Source organism: Trichechus manatus, unplaced genomic scaffold (genome assembly GCF_000243295.1).
Source record: "Trichechus manatus latirostris isolate Lorelei unplaced genomic scaffold, TriManLat1.0 scaffold00079, whole genome shotgun sequence".
NCBI lineage: Eukaryota > Metazoa > Chordata > Mammalia > Sirenia > Trichechidae > Trichechus > Trichechus manatus.
In genome coordinates this window covers 8,416,345-8,432,828 of record NW_004444015.1, presented here as the reverse complement: position 1 = coordinate 8,432,828, position 16,484 = coordinate 8,416,345, and the positions used below count along the sequence as shown (strand labels likewise).

The 16,484-nt window shown below is 38.9% G+C and overlaps 1 protein-coding gene across 10 annotated transcripts in view; it reads right to left on the bottom strand.

Annotated features, from left to right (window-relative positions):
* ATP11C (ATPase phospholipid transporting 11C) overlaps positions 1-16,484 on the bottom strand; it is a 182,191-nt gene that overhangs the window by 30,819 nt on the left and 134,888 nt on the right. For 9 of the 10 annotated variants that reach the window (XR_002824789.1, XM_023735470.1, XM_023735472.1 and 6 more), the window contains 4 exons: positions 14,423-14,689; positions 10,953-11,124; positions 7,369-7,471; positions 6,022-6,167 (listed from right to left, as the gene is read on the bottom strand). Coding sequence is in view for 9 of the 10 variants with exons in the window: in XM_023735470.1 (XP_023591238.1) it covers positions 6,022-6,167; positions 7,369-7,471; positions 10,953-11,124; positions 14,423-14,689 (688 nt within the window). In the remaining variant the exon portion in view is untranslated. The remainder of the gene's footprint in view (positions 1-6,021; positions 6,168-7,368; positions 7,472-10,952; positions 11,125-14,422; positions 14,690-16,484) is intronic. The other variant, XM_023735475.1, reaches the window with a different exon arrangement.

The following is a 16,484-nucleotide window of genomic DNA, read 5'->3' as shown; positions in this document are numbered from 1 at the left end:
AGTATTAGCCCAAGAGACAGAAAGGGCCACATAAACCAGAGACTTCATCAGCCTGAGACCAGAAGAACTAGATGGTGCCCAGCTACCACCAATGACTGCCCTGACAGGGAATACAACAGAGAGTCCCTGACAGAGCAGGAGAAAAGTAGGGTGCAGAACTCAAATTCCAGTAAAAAGACCAGACTTAATTGTCTCTCCGAGACTGGAGGGACCCCAGAAAGCATGGCCCCCGGACTCTCTGTCAACCCAGCACTAAAACCATTCCCTAGGCCAACTCTTCAGATGGCCCCTGGACTCTCTGTCAACCCAGCACTAAAACCATTCCCTAGGCCAACTCTTCAGACAGGGATTGGACTGGACTGTGGGACATAAAGTGATACTTGTGAGGATTGTGCCTCTTAGCTCAAGTAGATACAAGACACTAAATGGGCAGCTCCTGTCCAGAGGCGAGATGAGAAGGTAGAAGGGGATAGAGCTGGTTAAATGGACAAAGGAAATCAGGGGTGGAAGGGAGGAATGTGCTGCCACATTATAGGGAGAGCAACTAGGGTCACATAACAATGTATATATAAATTTTTGTATGAGAAACTAACTAGAATTGTAAACTTCTACTTAAAGCACAAAAAAATTATTTTAAAAAATGGTTAAAATGGCAAATTTTATTTATGTTATATATTTTTTACTATAATAAAATAAAAAAATAAAGATAAGGGGAGGGAAAGACTTCTTATTCTAAACTCAGCCAAAGAGGGTTGAAAATATTAGAAATCATCTTGGGACAAAAGACAGTACCAAAAAGGAATACTACTAAGTCAATAACTAAAATGACACTGAGCACAGAGACCCTAATGAAGACAGAGGGCATCATTTATACAAATAATCCCCTAAATTGATAACAGAAATATGTCAATTACTGACCACTGGTCAATATTAACCATTTTAATGTTTGTTCCATCTTCCTTAACAGAAAGTTCCTTCCATCTGGTGGCAGATGCTTGAATTGCAGGCCAAAATCTAAAGAGGCAAATTAAGTCTCTGCAGTAGGGTCAGATCGTAAGATAGATCTATACGGCATATTTGTATGGGATATCCTACTAGGCGGGTATTAAGAGAAAATAACCATTCACCCTCTCGTGGGGCTGTTACGTCCTCAGTGCCAGGCCTGAAAGACCTTAACTAGGATGTAAAGAGTCCTGGACTCTCAGAGTAAATAAACCCACGATGGAGATCTAGCTCTGTCACCTCTTAGCTAAGAAGACAAAAGCAAGCCACAGAATCTTTCTGAGCCTCACTTTCCTCATATTTTAAATGAAGACAATAAAACTTACCAGCTGATACTGGCTGGTAGGATCTTAGTAAATCTGTGAATCTTGGTTCACAGTTATATTCTTCAGCAAAAAAAAAAAAAAAAAAAAAAAAAAAAATCTATAAGGTTATTAAGACCTGGGGTTGATCACAGAAAACTGACAAAAAGGTGTACTGAGCTTTTCCTCCTGTGAAATTTGGGCATGAAATTCAAATAGCATAATGATTTGAACCATTTAAAGTTGGCACATATACTCGATACTATACCTACAAACAGTATTCTAAAGAAGAAATTTGATAAATTCTTTTTCCACATACACGAAAATTTGTACCCAGGCCGAGTCTAACATATACTCTATTGCTTGGTGATAAAAAAGAAAACCAAGATATTAATAATGGGGGCTTTGGATATTGTACAACTATCATGTTTTAGGGCACCCTGGTGATGCAGTGGATACAAGCTCAGCTGCTAACCAAAAGGTTGGCAGTTCGAATCCACCAGTCACTTTCTTGGAAACCCTATGGGGCAGTTCTACTCTGTCCTATAGGGTCACTATAGTTGGAATCCACTCGATGGCAATGGGTACACTGTGTTTTAGATGACTATTTAACTGGGTAGGAAAAATGCTCACAATATATTATTAACTGAAAAAGGCAAAGTGCAAAACTATGTATTGTGACTGACTGCTAACAGGTACAAGGTTTCTTTTGGGGGTGGTGGAAATGTCCTGGAATTACGTAGTGATGATGGTTGCACACCATAGTGAATATACTCAAAACCACTGAATTATATGTACTTTAAAACAGTAAATTTTATGTTATTTGAATTATATCGCAATAAAAAATTAAAAAGAAAAAAATGTAGAATATAAAAATGATATACACATGCATTATTTTGTACAGAAAAAAAGATCACAAGGCCAAATAACAAAATGTTACCACTGGTTATCTCTGTTGGTATGCTTATAGATGAATCCACATCAAGTCAAAAACATCATTTTAGAATAGGAATTACATATAAATAAAAGAGGGGTTTGAGAGAAGTCAGTTTGGGATAATTCTCATTTTTTAAAAGAATATAAACTCATTAAGTGACATACTTAGAAAACCTCATCTTGAAAGACAGAGGTACACACCACTGAGTATACTTTTTGGTACAGTTCTGACTTTTAAAACCGTGTCAATGTTTCACATGCTCAAAAAAAAAATCATTTAAGATAATTCAGGATTTGTGAGGAGGTACCCCAAATGGAATACAAACAAAAACAAATCAACCTAACTGTATTACAAAAAAATAACATAACCACAGTGAGGTTCAGAAAAGAAAAAAAGATTTTGACTATATAAGGCTAAAGACAAAAAGAACTATATACCAATTGTGTACTGAAGTTGGTCGGTCTGTTTTTCATAGGAGTATGAGTTAGCAATTCTGGAACTGCTTTAAGTGTATTCTAGGATTGCACAAATAAGTAAGTATACTTTGGATAATGAGAACCAGGCTTCTTGCTGTTGGAGAATGGAGCTACATATAAGGAAAAGGGAAAGACTACAATGAACCGAGTGGTGTTGGACTGCAATCAAAGGTATCAGTATAAATTGAGCTCACATACTGAATTCACATTGGTATCTTTGATTCTAGTCCTATATATGTATATATGTATGTACACTATATGTATGTACACACATATATACATACAGACATAAACAGATTTGTGTGTACACCCATATGTATTTCCTACCTCTGTCCACTGAGAAGGCCTAGAATTTCAGCCCAGCAGAATGAGCACAACTTCCACCCAGATCTTGGTTTCTACATACCATTCTCAAAGAAAAGAAACCTGTGTTCCTTAGAGAAATGTCTGAATCCAGGGCTGGGGCAGGGAAAACACAAGATAAGCCTGACACATCAGGTGGTATCAGAAAATAAAGACGACTTCAAAAAATGATGGGACCATGTTGAAGGACATAGGGGCTTCCACTGGCCACATCTGGGGCAAACTGGGTAACAAACAAATAATGATAGCAACAGATTTTAACTCATAGAATAAAATATCTGTTTTAGTAGCAGAATACTCTTTCTGAAGTAAATGACATGGAACAAACTTAAGGGGTCTTGAGACCCCCAAAATCCGACTTGAATCAAGTTAGCAAAGTTAACATTACGATTAATGAGACATCAACAACATGTTCCTGGTAACAAGATACACTGAGAAGGTTACAACATTGCGTCTGTGGTATCCATGCCAAGAAAGCATAACCTAAATCTAATAATGAGCAAACCTCCAAAACCAAAACCAAACCCACTGCCATTGAGTCGATTCTGACCCATAGTGACCCTATAGGACAGAGAAGAACTGCCTCATAGGGTTTCCAAGGGGCGCCTGGTGGATTCAAACTGCCGACCTTTTGCTTAGCAGCAGAACTCTTAACCACTATGCCACCAGGGTTTCCGAAGCCAACCTCAGACAAACACAAATTGAGGGGCATTCTACTAATTACCCAGCCAGTACTTTTCAAAAATGTTAAGAAAGACAAAGACAGACAGAAACTGTCCCACATTAAAGAAGACTAAGGACACATGGCAGTTACATGCAAAGTGTTATCCTGAGATGGATGCTGGACCACAAGGAGAACATTAATGAACATTGTCAAAATGTGAATTAAGTGTGTAGACTAGTTAATAGTAGTGTAATAATTAACACCAATTTACTGATCTTGTTAACTATGCTGTGGTTATATAAGATGCTAACAGTTGGAGAAGCTGGATAATGGGTGTATGAGAATCTTTTACTATTTTTGCAACCTTTTCAAAGTCTGAAATTATTTCAAAATGAAAAGTCAAAAATTGTTTTAAAAAACTCTACTAAACAGAGCTCAGAAAAGGAGATCAAGTTCTGGCCTGTATTAGCTTAGAATGATTTGCATACTATAGACCAGTTACTTCACCTTCATTGTATGCTAGGTTCATCATGCATAAAACAACTGGGTTAAACTATATTCACGGATTCCAAATCATGCTCTGAGGAACCTCTAGGGTAGGACAGGGAGGTTGAGGAAGTAAACAGCCCTGGTCCCATAATCCTTCAGTCAATACAATCCTGCTTCTACATGCTCTATCTACGTAACTTTATCTGAAAAGACAATTATGCTACTTAAAAAAAAATAGTTTGGAATACTATTCAGCAACAAAATATTGATAAATGATATAACATGGAAAAAGCTCAAAAACACATGCTAACCAGCCAAGGCACAACTGGTCTCTATTCGCCTGGAACAACAGAAGAAAAACAGTCAGGTATAAGGAGTAGGATATGGAATATGTGGATAACTGCCTCTATGAACAACCATCTCCTCTGCCACGAGACTAGAAGAATTGGATGGTGCCTGGCTACCATTATTAAACATTTTGATCAAAGATTCTATAGCAGAATCCTAATCAAAAGGGGGAAAATGCAGAATAGAATTTCAAATTCTCATGGACTCCAGACTTTCTGGAGCCTTGGAGGCTAGATGAATCCCCGAAACTACTGCCGAGATAATCTTTAAACCTTAGACCAAAAATATACCCTAAAGTCTTCTTAAAATCAAACAAATTTTTAACTTAACTAGTAAATAATGTCTGCCTTGAGCATTGTGCCCTTTTAAGATCTATCTATATGGGATCAAATGAACAAAAGCAAATCGTAAGATCAGACAGAAAACTTAGGGTGCAGGGAGTTTACCATAATGGCGGAGGAAAATGAGGGTAAGTAAGAATGGTTGCACAACCGGAAGAATGTAATCAATGTCACTGAATTGTATACACAGAAACTGTTGAATTGGTGCATGTTCTGTTGTGTAGACTCTCAACAACAACAACAAAAAATAAATTATTATTAAAAAAAACCCTAAGTTAAATAGGCCAGACATAAAAGACTACATATGATTTATCATATGGAGCTTTAAAACAGGCAAAACAAATCTAGAAATTATATATCTATTCCATATATTACATAACTGTATATATTATGTAGTAATACAAATCAGATTATCAGTTGCTTGGGGCAGGGGATGGAGGAGACTGACTAGGGAGGGGCACATAGGAACTTTCTGGGGTGATGGAAATGTTTTATTTTTGATTGGGGTAGTGGTTGCATTGATGCATACATCTGTCAAAATTCATGGAACTATACACTTTAAATGGGTATATTTTATGTAAATTATACTTCCAAATTAAACTTTTATGTAAGTAGATTATACTTCCAAGTGTTCCTTGGAAGCAAGGATGGGGAGACTTTGTCTCACATACTTGGGACATGTTATCAGGAAGGTCCAGTCCCTGGAGAAGGACATCATGCTTGGTAAAGTAGAGGGTGAGTGAAAAAGAGGAAGACCCTCAACGAGATGAATTGACACAGTGGCTGCAAAAACGGGCTCAAACATAGCAATGATTGTGAGGATGGTGCAGGACACGGCAGTGTTTTGTTCTATTGTACACAGGGTCGCTATGAGTCGGAATCGACTCCTCAGCACCCAGCAACAACACACTTCAAAAAAGTTTACATAAAAACTTGCATCAAAAGACCACCTCTGCTTTGTTGTCGCAGATTTCAGTAATAAGACAACGAAAGAAAAACGAAAAATGGGGAAAAAAAGGGAAGAAACAAAACTACGAGGAGCTAAGACAATGCTGGATTAAACTATCATCAGTTAAATTACCAAAATTCTCTCACATACCTTATAGAAGAAATACTGTACAAGGTGTGCTATTCTCACATAATATAGATGTCCATGAGCCAAAAGCAGTTTCTTCAAATGTTTAAACTTTGGAACAGAATAATCACTATTCCTGGCTGCTTGGCGACCTTCTTTGCCTTTAATACCTAAAAAAAGAATATTTCTCTATAGGGTGAGTACTGTAGACAATAAGGAACCCTTTGATTTTTTATTTTAACATGTTAAACTTGCTTAAATGTTATAGTTCAACTTTATACTTTACATTTTTGTAAACCAAAAAAGTGCTTTCTTTAAAGCAACACTACGACTTTCCAGTAAAATGTAAAATGAAGTTTAGTTTGCAGCTATGTATTGGTAACACAATATGAAACAATGAAATAGAATCATTATTTCAATCATTACAAGGCAAAATTTATCTGGAGGAAAAAATTAAACCTGAAAATCATTTTTAAGCTACTTAGGAAGTGCTTGACTGTGCACTTCATGGGACTAGAGGCTATATTAAGGCACCTCAAAGACCTGGGATTTCCATTCTAGGAGCTCAAAACTGGAGTCACAATGAAAATATGGCAAAATCTTTTCACTGAATGAAACTCTTAAGTAGTAGCCGAAGTATCCCATGAGCTGAAGCAGCTTTAGGTCATTTCCACACTGGATAACTAATGAGTGAAACTTATAAGACTTCCACACCGAATAGGGCAAATTCCAAATGGAAAGAAGAATTTGGGAATCTAAACTGTAGTACAGTGATTCTCAAGTTTCTAATTCCATACCTCCTCACCCCCCAAAAGTTGCTGGGGTGTTAGCTTTGCTGCCTAACAGTAGCCTGACAGGGAAAAATGGTGCAGGCAGCAGAAAAGCTGTTGCTGTACGTTAACATATAAATTCAACACTACAGCCCAAACCACCCATAAATATTGCCACACAGAAAACCAGCCAACTAATTATCATTTCTTAGTCCCAAACAGTTAAATATCTCAAAAGATATAGTGCAGCAACATAAGCAGGCGGTCTGGCCAGAAGAGGAAAATCAATAAGATTTCATGCATGCTGTCAAAGTGAGAGCTAAACGATCAATTGTGCTGCCAGTAGGTTTGGGAAATTCACTTTACTTGGCCAATATAAAAATAGCCTCACACTTTGCATTTGCTGCATTCCCACCAAGGGTAGGACCTTGGGATAGATGTGTCCCACCATCAGACGAGGCCCTTTTTTCGATTAACAATTATCATCCCCAAATTCAAATTCAAGATGAGCAACCAAAACAATGTCTCTAGAATATAAGACCACTCTACCTAAAAGCAATACCGATACCCTACAGCTGTCATCTCAGTAGATGTTTCTTACCTATTCCCACATGGGATTCCAAGATCATACTAACATCATTGGCACCATCACCTATCGACAATGTTATTGGACTGCCTTTTAAATTCTTCACCATTCTGACAATCTAAACATTAAATACAAAAGAGGTATAGAAAAGGTCAAAGCAGAATGTGAGATTGTACCACATTTGGGGTTTATGACTCATTCACACTTGTAAATGGAGGCCTTTCAAACAGACAGGTAGTTTGTGCATATACGTACAACAGTCAAGAATTCTCAGATGCAGAAGAACACAGCTATTCAAAATGTAACACCAGCACCCACTTGTTTCTGGTTCTCTGCATGTATGAACTATTAAAAGCCTGGCTTCCTACCCGTATCAGCGTTCACATGCTTCCCTCTTTTGTTGTTGTTCCATGTGTCCTTTGAGATGAGGTGTTGAATGTTTACCAATGGAGGCCAGAAAATTGCTTTGGAGTAGCTTGTAAAGGGCCATTGGAAGAAAAGTGGGATCAGAGAACATGTTTAGTCACCTCTCACTCTCTCCTCTGTAACCTCCCTCAGGTGCACCACAATCCTTGTTCTCTGGAACTTATCTAATGTTAAATTCTTGGTCCCATCAGGCTATCCACTAATCTTTACTAAATTTCCTGCTGCTCAGTATGGCTTGACCTTTCCTATAGGTAGCTACACTTTAAAAAGGGGCATTGTAAAGGTGGTGAGATTTGCAGAAAGATGCCCAAGATATGTGTACAAAGCCTGTCACTACTCTCTGGGTGTCTCCTCAGGATGTGTCAATGGTACCATCTAGCTCAGTGCTGTGTATGGTAGGTGCTGAATAAAATGTTCACCCCCAGTGTTAAAAACACTTCTGCTTCGAAGTTCTCCCAAACATTCTCCTGGCAGAGTTACTTGTGGATAGTGTATTGGGCAAGCAGCTGCCTTCCCACCTCATGTTTTAGATAATGACTGCTTGATGTGTCAACTCTCAAAACCCTCTTAGAATCTAGCAGAGTTTTAAAAGCTTAAATAATTCAGTAGCTAAATAACACTTTGCAAAAATTCTGTCCTCATGATTGCTCTCACCAGTTAACATAAATCAAATCCACTTTCAACATAACTGATTACAGATAATTTATACAAGGCTGGAAACCCTGGTGGCGCAGTGGTTAAGTGCTACGGCTGCTAACCAAAAGTCTGGCAGTTTGAATCCACCAGGCGCTCCTTGGAAACTCTATGTGGCAGTTCTACTCTGTCCTATAGGGTCGCTATGAGTCAGAATGGACTTGATGGCAATGGGTTTTTTTTTTTTTTTTAATACGAGGCTAAGGCACCTCAGTCTTTGCTTTAAACACAATTTAGCCAGGTTTTACTTGTTATTAAATAGCACAAAAAATGCTATTTGTTAACAGCAGATAATGACAAATCCAAGAAGATGTGTTTGGTAGGCAGCCAGAGAAGTAAAGGCTATAATTGCTCTAAGATTTAGATTAGACATAGTGACTTGGACATCACATACATGAACATGACAGATGAGAAGATGATATCCTACAGTGAGAGAAATAAAATAGACTGAGGACTGAACCACAGAGACTCCATATTCCAGGTGGGAGAAGCAGCATGAAGTCAGGTATTCAGACACTGGCCTGGGCAGTGTAGTAGTCAGAACCTAGGGGAGTAATCTGAGCAGCAGACGCTGAATATAAGAAAAAAAGAGGTATTGCTAACTGAGGCAAGCCTCTGACTGAGGGGACAGATTTCTATGGATACTGTTCTTGTAGGAACTGAACCCCCAGTTGGGGCTCTGAAGGCTGAAGAAAAGAAAGAAGAGCTCCTTAATTGCTGTGGAGACTATGAATGAGAAGACAGAGACAATGCCCCAGACTAGGATGAACAGCGTGCACGTTGAAGGGGGTGAGGTGTGTGTCAAGGAGAAGTCACAGACACAGCCATCTCCTGTCTAGAACAAGCAGCTGAAGAATCTGAAGAGGCAAGACTAACATAGATGAAAGAATACATACAGTATATATAAAAATGAGAAAGTTTATGTAATTGAGACTCTAAGGACTATAAATGTATAAGGAAGCCAGGTGAAGCAGACCAACATAGGCTGGAAGAGTTGGAAAACATAGTACATGGGAAGTGGCCCTTGAGCTGGGTTTTATTTTGAGTAACATTTTTGTTAGGCCAAGAGGAGGTTCAGAGAGAATTCCAAATGAGGAAATGATACGAGAAAAACTTTGGAAGTTGGCTTGAGTATGGCATTCGGAATGGACACAAAGGGGGAACAACCAACAAGAATGGAGGATTTATGCTGGATAAGGGAGTAGTATGGAGCACAGTTCTACTCTGACAGACATAGGGTCTCCATGAGTCGGACTCCACTTGATGGCAACTGGTAATGGACACAAAACATACAAATACTCGTTAAGGTCCAACATGGTGATCCCCAAGTGCTACACTGAGTCATTTGCTTTTCATCCTATGGGACTAGGATACCACTGAAGGTGTCTGAGCAAGAACATAGCAGTGTTTTAGTAAGATTAATTTGGGGTGTGGGAAAATAGATTAAAGGGGGAAGAGTGAAAGCAAGGAGACCAGCAGGGGACTAAATCAAAAAATAGTCTGCGTGTAAAGTCATAAGGAATTGGACCAGGCTGGTGGTGACAGGTTTAAAAAGATGGCACCAAAATGAGTTATGACAAAAGGCAGGATGAACAGGACTTGGTGACTTTACATACAGTGAGGAAGAAGAGAAGGGTAGTTTTGAGACATTGGGAACAAATGAAAAATGGTACTGGTAACAGAAATAACGAGGACAAATAACTGGCCTGAAGGAGAAAATTGTAAGATCTGCCATGGATACTAGAATTTAATGTAACAGTGGGGAATCCATATGGAGCTGCCTAGCAGGCAGATAGAAATATGAGACTAAACGTCAAGAAAAAGTCACGGCCAGAAATATATCAATGGGAGTCATAGAAATGGATGTGCTAATCCAGACAGAGAGAGTCTTTAAAGTAAAAAGCAGAGGGAAGACTTAGCCCTAGAGAATGCTGGCAGTTAGGGAGAAGACAGAGGATAAAACAAAACTAAAGGATGCTAGGTTGCCAAAGAAGAAAAAAGTCAGGACCACGGACTGTCACAGGAACCAAGGGAGGAGAGTTTTAAGAAGGATCTAATTGGTAGTATCAAATGCAGTGGAGGAATGAGGAGAGTGGAAGACAGCACAAGGGACTGGACAAGGAGGTTACTGCCCTCCTCCAGGCAATCCAACAGGGGAGGATGAGAAGAAAGAATGCACGGGGCTAATGCAATAGAGGAGTTGGGGGCAGTGGGATGGAGGCAGCAGGCACCAAGCAGCCATTAGAGAAGTTTGGAAGGGGAGGAATAGGACAGGCAGCTTGAGGGGACAATAAAGTGAAGCATAGCTTTAAATTCAAATCGGGGAAGACTCTTGAGTTTGACGACAAAGAGCAAGAAGTCAGGGAAGAAGAGATTAGGTGATAATAATAGCGCTTAAAAATAAATAAGTAGGCCTGAACATTCAGACACATGTTTATAGAAGTACCCAGAATGGAACATTAATTAACATCCACAGTTACCTGGGCTTTCTGTAATGGTGCCATCCGGCAGCAGAGCACTGCAGTGCACTTCATACAAATTTGTAGGAAAATGCTTTTGTAATTGCTTGAACCACATTCCTGACTAGAATTTAATATGAGTGACAATGTGGCGCCATCAATGATTAATCCATATTCCTGGTCTGTCCATGCTCTAAAAAGAAAAAAAAAAAAAGCTGTGCTTAAATCTATTATACATTTGTATTTAGGGTCTCAATTTTTTTTTTAAACCACAAAGGGAAGGGTCCCAGATAAGAGGAGTGAACAATCTGGTTCCTTGACCTGTAAATTCAAAATAAGCAGCTGCCTCAAATAATGGCACAACTGAGACTTTCAATCACATTTCTGAGACTCAAGCTGCTCGGAGAGACGACTATGAGTTCTAAATGGTATAAAAATAAAGGAGGTTGAGCAGCCTGCCTCTGTACAAGAAACTCAAAAGAAAATTTTGGAAACTACAGATCAATTAGTCAAACTCTGATATGAAGACAAATCATCAGTCCATCTGAAAACTCCTTAACACAGGAAATACACAAAATGCCTTTGGGGTTAAAAAAAAAATATCACAGAAGACCCTCTCCTAAAGTCTTTGCCTGAGTGACAAAACCTATTAATAGAGCATGGCTTCTCAAATGTGATGGAGTGCCTGACAGACGTGATGCTCGTTTCAAAATGCCAAACAATGCTGATAAATGTTCCTTAACCAAGTATCATTTTATACTAGATCAGTGGTTCTCAGCCTGAGCTTTCCCAGTAGAATCATCAGGGGAGCTTTACAAAAATGTCTATGCCCGGGGTCCATTCCCATACCAATTAAATCAGAAGGCAGGGTTTGGGAATCAGTATGTTTTAGAAGTTCCCTAGGTGATTCTAGAAGGAGCCCTGGTGGGACAGTGGTTAAGTGCTCGGCTGCCAACCAAAAGGTCAGTGGTTCGAACTCACCAGCCACTCCACAGGAGAAAGATGTGGCAGTCTGCTTCTGTAAAGATTACAGCCTTGGAAACCCTATGGGGCAGTTCTACTCTGCCCTGTAGGGTCGCTATGAGTCGGAATCAACCGGACTACAACAGGTTTAGGTGATTCTAGTGCGTAGTCAGGACTAAGAGGTATTAGGTGCTAGGAAAGACAAATTTAGCATGTGTCAAAATTTAAGAAAAATATATGGGGGAAAACTTACAACTGAGAAAATTCTATCAATTAACGTTTTTTTTTTGTAATTAGGGAAAAAGCCCACAGTGATTATTTAATTTTTACTCAGGAATTCATGGGTGACATTTGAGAACCACCGCAGTAGAAGCATCAGACACAGCAAGATCTCATAGTTATAGATCCACTGGCCTAATGTAATGCTTCTCAAACTTTAATGTCAAAGGAATCACCTGGGGATCATGATAAAATGCCGATTTTGACTCAGTAGGTATTTCTAACAAGCTTCCCTGGTGAAAAAGTTTGTTCTATGGCCCACCTTTTGAGGAGTGAGAGCCTAATACACCTCATCATTCCTTTGGTCCATATTCCTTGAGTGTATATTACTAACACTGTAATATTTTGTACTTGTCCATACACTTTGCTTCATCATTTTGTGAGTATGCTCTATTCATTAATCAGAGACATCAATCACGTGTTCTCTTTCTTTGCTCCCCTCCCTAGAGAACAAGCAATACTTATAAACACCTAATATATGTAGGCCCAATGGAGGAATGCAAAGAATTATTGACTGTTTCTTTGGAGAACAGAAATTATCCTTGTGGTGACAGAAGCATACACAAGAGAATATACTCAACCAAAGAGGACAGTAAATGGTTAATGCTCAGTGATTGAGACAATAAATACACACAGGAAAGGACAGTGGGTGGCCAGGAAAAGCCTTGTGGAGGAGTGATATCGGAAACAAAACTTGAAAGACAGGGCAAAAAGGGGTGAGGAGGGAGAATTTATATTGTGGTACAGTGGGAAATCAGGCTGAAAGGGCAGATGGAGGCCTTTGGTCCCACCTGATTCTGTGGGTATGGGAGAACCACTATGATTTCTGAGTAGGGCTATGGTATGGGCACTGCTTTACTTAAGGATCACTCATCTGGCAGAGGGGTTTAGGGATCCAAGGCATGTGGTGCTAGAAATAGGATGTGGAGCACTGGTATTGAGAATGGGAACATGGATAAGGTTTGGTTGCTGATTTGATGTGGAAGAGGGAAAGGAGCAGAAGCTGAAAAAGGTGATTCTGGGTCTGAAGTCTATCTAACTGGGAGAAAGACTGTACCCAACTCCAGATGAGGGATGGTCTGATGTCATAGTGAGTTACGTTTTCTGTAAGCACTGGCTTTTACAAAAGTGCCCTAGAGCTGCTGAATAGACAAGCAAAATGCAAATAGGTTAGGACTGCCTTTACAAGTAATATATGACTAAAGGAAGAAAATGTACAATCCAGTGGCATTAATCACACACGCAATATTGTGCAATCATTACCACTATTTGTTTTCAAAACATTTTTGTCTAGAATATTCATTGTTAAAGCTTGTTTAAATATCAGGGATGGGGACAGACATACAGCATAGTTGTTAAAAGCAGGGGTCCTGGAATTAGACTTGCTCCACCCCTTATAAGCTATGTGATCTTGAGTAAATCACTTCACCTTTCTGAGCCTCAGTTTCCCTACATGTAAAATGAAGAAACTAAGAGCACCTCACTGGGTTGTTGTGAAGATTAAATGAGAATAATTATGTAAAGCATTTAACTTTGTGCCTGAAACATAAAGTGTGCTCAAGAAGTCGTAAATAATTATTGCCTAGGGTCCTTTGAAGTTGGTACAGACGCATCCTGTGGCATTCCAGAAGAGGAAATCAAATTGCTTACGCCCAAGGTAAAGTCAAGTAGCTGGTTTGGACAAGGCTGAGCCTTGGTCAATGGGAAGTACAGGAAAATACATCTCTGGGCATTTGAACTATAGCAGATGAGCAGCTTTCCTTGAGACCCCTAGGTCTCAAGCAGATAGTTGAAAGCAGAGCCAATGTGGCCATGTTAACAAGTATTTTGCCCCCTTTGGAATTCTGAGGCACAAGAATGCACAGAGAAAATGGCTCCAGGACTTCAAAACGCATGGAAACTGTTAGGAGAGTTCAATTTTAAGAGACTATGAAAAGCAGTATTTTTTCTTAACGTGGACCAGACCAGGATACCAACGTGGAATACCCAGGTGCTAAACATTTAGAAATTCAAATAGTTTCTAAACCTTGAGAAATTCAGGGTCTTCTTTTAAGTGAACTTTTTTAAAGGAGAGGTGGAAAATGCCAAATAATCTCAAATGGGCCATTAGCCAAGTCTTCAGGGAAAGTTTTAACTTACAAGGAAAAAACAGAGAATGATAAATTACAGAAAATGGAAGCTTCTGCATAAGCAACTGTGATTTACATCTCACCGATGTCTAAATATAAGAAATTGATACACTTTCTTACCTTTTTTTACAGTTTCTTTTGGTACTTTTAGGAAATTCACGCAGCAACTTCTTCCGATATTCTATCAACAATTCATGCAATCGGTCTTTTCTTTCACATTCTTTGATGGTTTTTGTGGTCAGTTCTAAGAGCTCAGTGCTGGTTTGGAAAAGGCGGCAGGCATAGCATGTGGATTTGGCTGTCTCCATCTTGTCCCCGGTAAGCACCCAGACTTTTAGGCCTGCTGCATGCAGAGCTTCAATGGTCTCGGCAGCTTGATCTTGCAGCCTGGGAACACAAAGGAAACTTTGTTATCCTCTGTAACTCCTGACAGAAACTCTGCAAGAAGGCTTGTTAAAGAGAATATTTTTATAATTCACAGCCATTATGGAGCTGACACCTTATTACAGTTGGTGTTCTTATATATCCCCTACTCCTGAGAGTGTTATCTCTGGCATCATTTTACTTATTAACACGAATTTCAAACAATGAGGTTTGGAAAAAATTGTGACATTGCTCTTTTTATTTCCCTCACTGGTTCCAGTCAGCTTCTGATCATGGAATAGGGTTCTTCTATTTTTTTTTTCTTTAAATATTTTATTGTGTGTTTGACACCACTTTCGGTGAAGGATAGAACATTCAGGAAGAAGCTCAATAAAGACACAGAAGATCTAAATGCTACAATCAACCAACTTGATCTCATAGACCTATAGTGAACACTCTACCCAACAGCAACCAAGAACGGGAGATAAGACGACAGGAAGCAGCCGCAGCATCCAGAGAGAGCAAAAAGCCAGAACATCTGCTTAAATACAGATGTGGGCCACACCCCCAAGGAGACGCCCTTTCATCTGATTGGCTACTGACGGTATATTCAATCATGGGAGTGATTACATTAAAACACTGAGAATCATGGCCCAGCCAAGTTGACACAATCTTAACCATCACAAACTCAAAGAATGGAAAAAAGTATATTAAAATATATTAAGTAAACAACACTCAAAAAAGAGCAGGAGTGGCAAAATTAATCTCTGACAAAACAGACTTTAATATAAAATCTACCACAAAGGATAAGGAAGGACACTACATAATGATTAAAGGGTCAATACACCAGGAGGACAAAACTATAATAAATATTTATACACAAAATGACAGGGCTCCAAAATACATAAACTCTAACAGCACTGAAAAGAGAGATAGATAGCTCCACAATAGTAGTAGGAGACTTCGACACACCACTTTTGATAAAGGATAGAACATCCAGAAAGAAGCTCAACAAAGACATGGAAGAGCTAAATGGTACAATCAACCAACTTGATCTCATAGACATATACCAAACACTACACCAAAAAGTAGCCAAATATACTTTCTTTTCCAACGCACATGGAACATTCTCCAGAATAGACCACATATTAGGCCATAAAGCAATCCTTAAAAAAATCCAAAGCATCGAAATATTACAAAGCATCTTTTCTGATCATAAAGCCATAAAAGTAGAAATCAACAACAGAAAAAGCAAGGAAAAAAAATCAAACACATGGAAACTGAACAACACCTTGCTCAAAAACTACTGGGTTATAGAAGAAATTAAGGATGGAATAAAAAATTCATAGAATCCAATGAGAATGAAAACACATCCTACCAGAACCTTTGGGACACAGCAAAAGCAGTGCTCAGAGGTCAGTTTATAACAATAAATGCACACATTCAAAAAGAAGAAAGGGCCAAAATCAAAACATTAACCCTACAACTCGAAAAAGCAGAAAGAGAGCAGCAAAAGAAGCCCTCGAGTGCCAGAAGAAAGGAAATAATAAGAATTAGAGCAGAATTAAATGAAAGAGAATAGAAAAACAATTGAAACAGTTAACAAGACCAAAAGCTGGTTCTTTAAAAGATCAACAAAATCGATAAACCACTGGCCAAACTGACAAAAGAAACACAGGAGAGGAAGCAAGTAACTGGTATAAAACATGAGATGAGTGAATCACAACAGACCCAACTGAAATTAAAAGGATCATAACAGAAAAATTGTACTCCAACAAATTTGAAAACCTCAGGGAAATGGACAAATTTCTAGAAACTC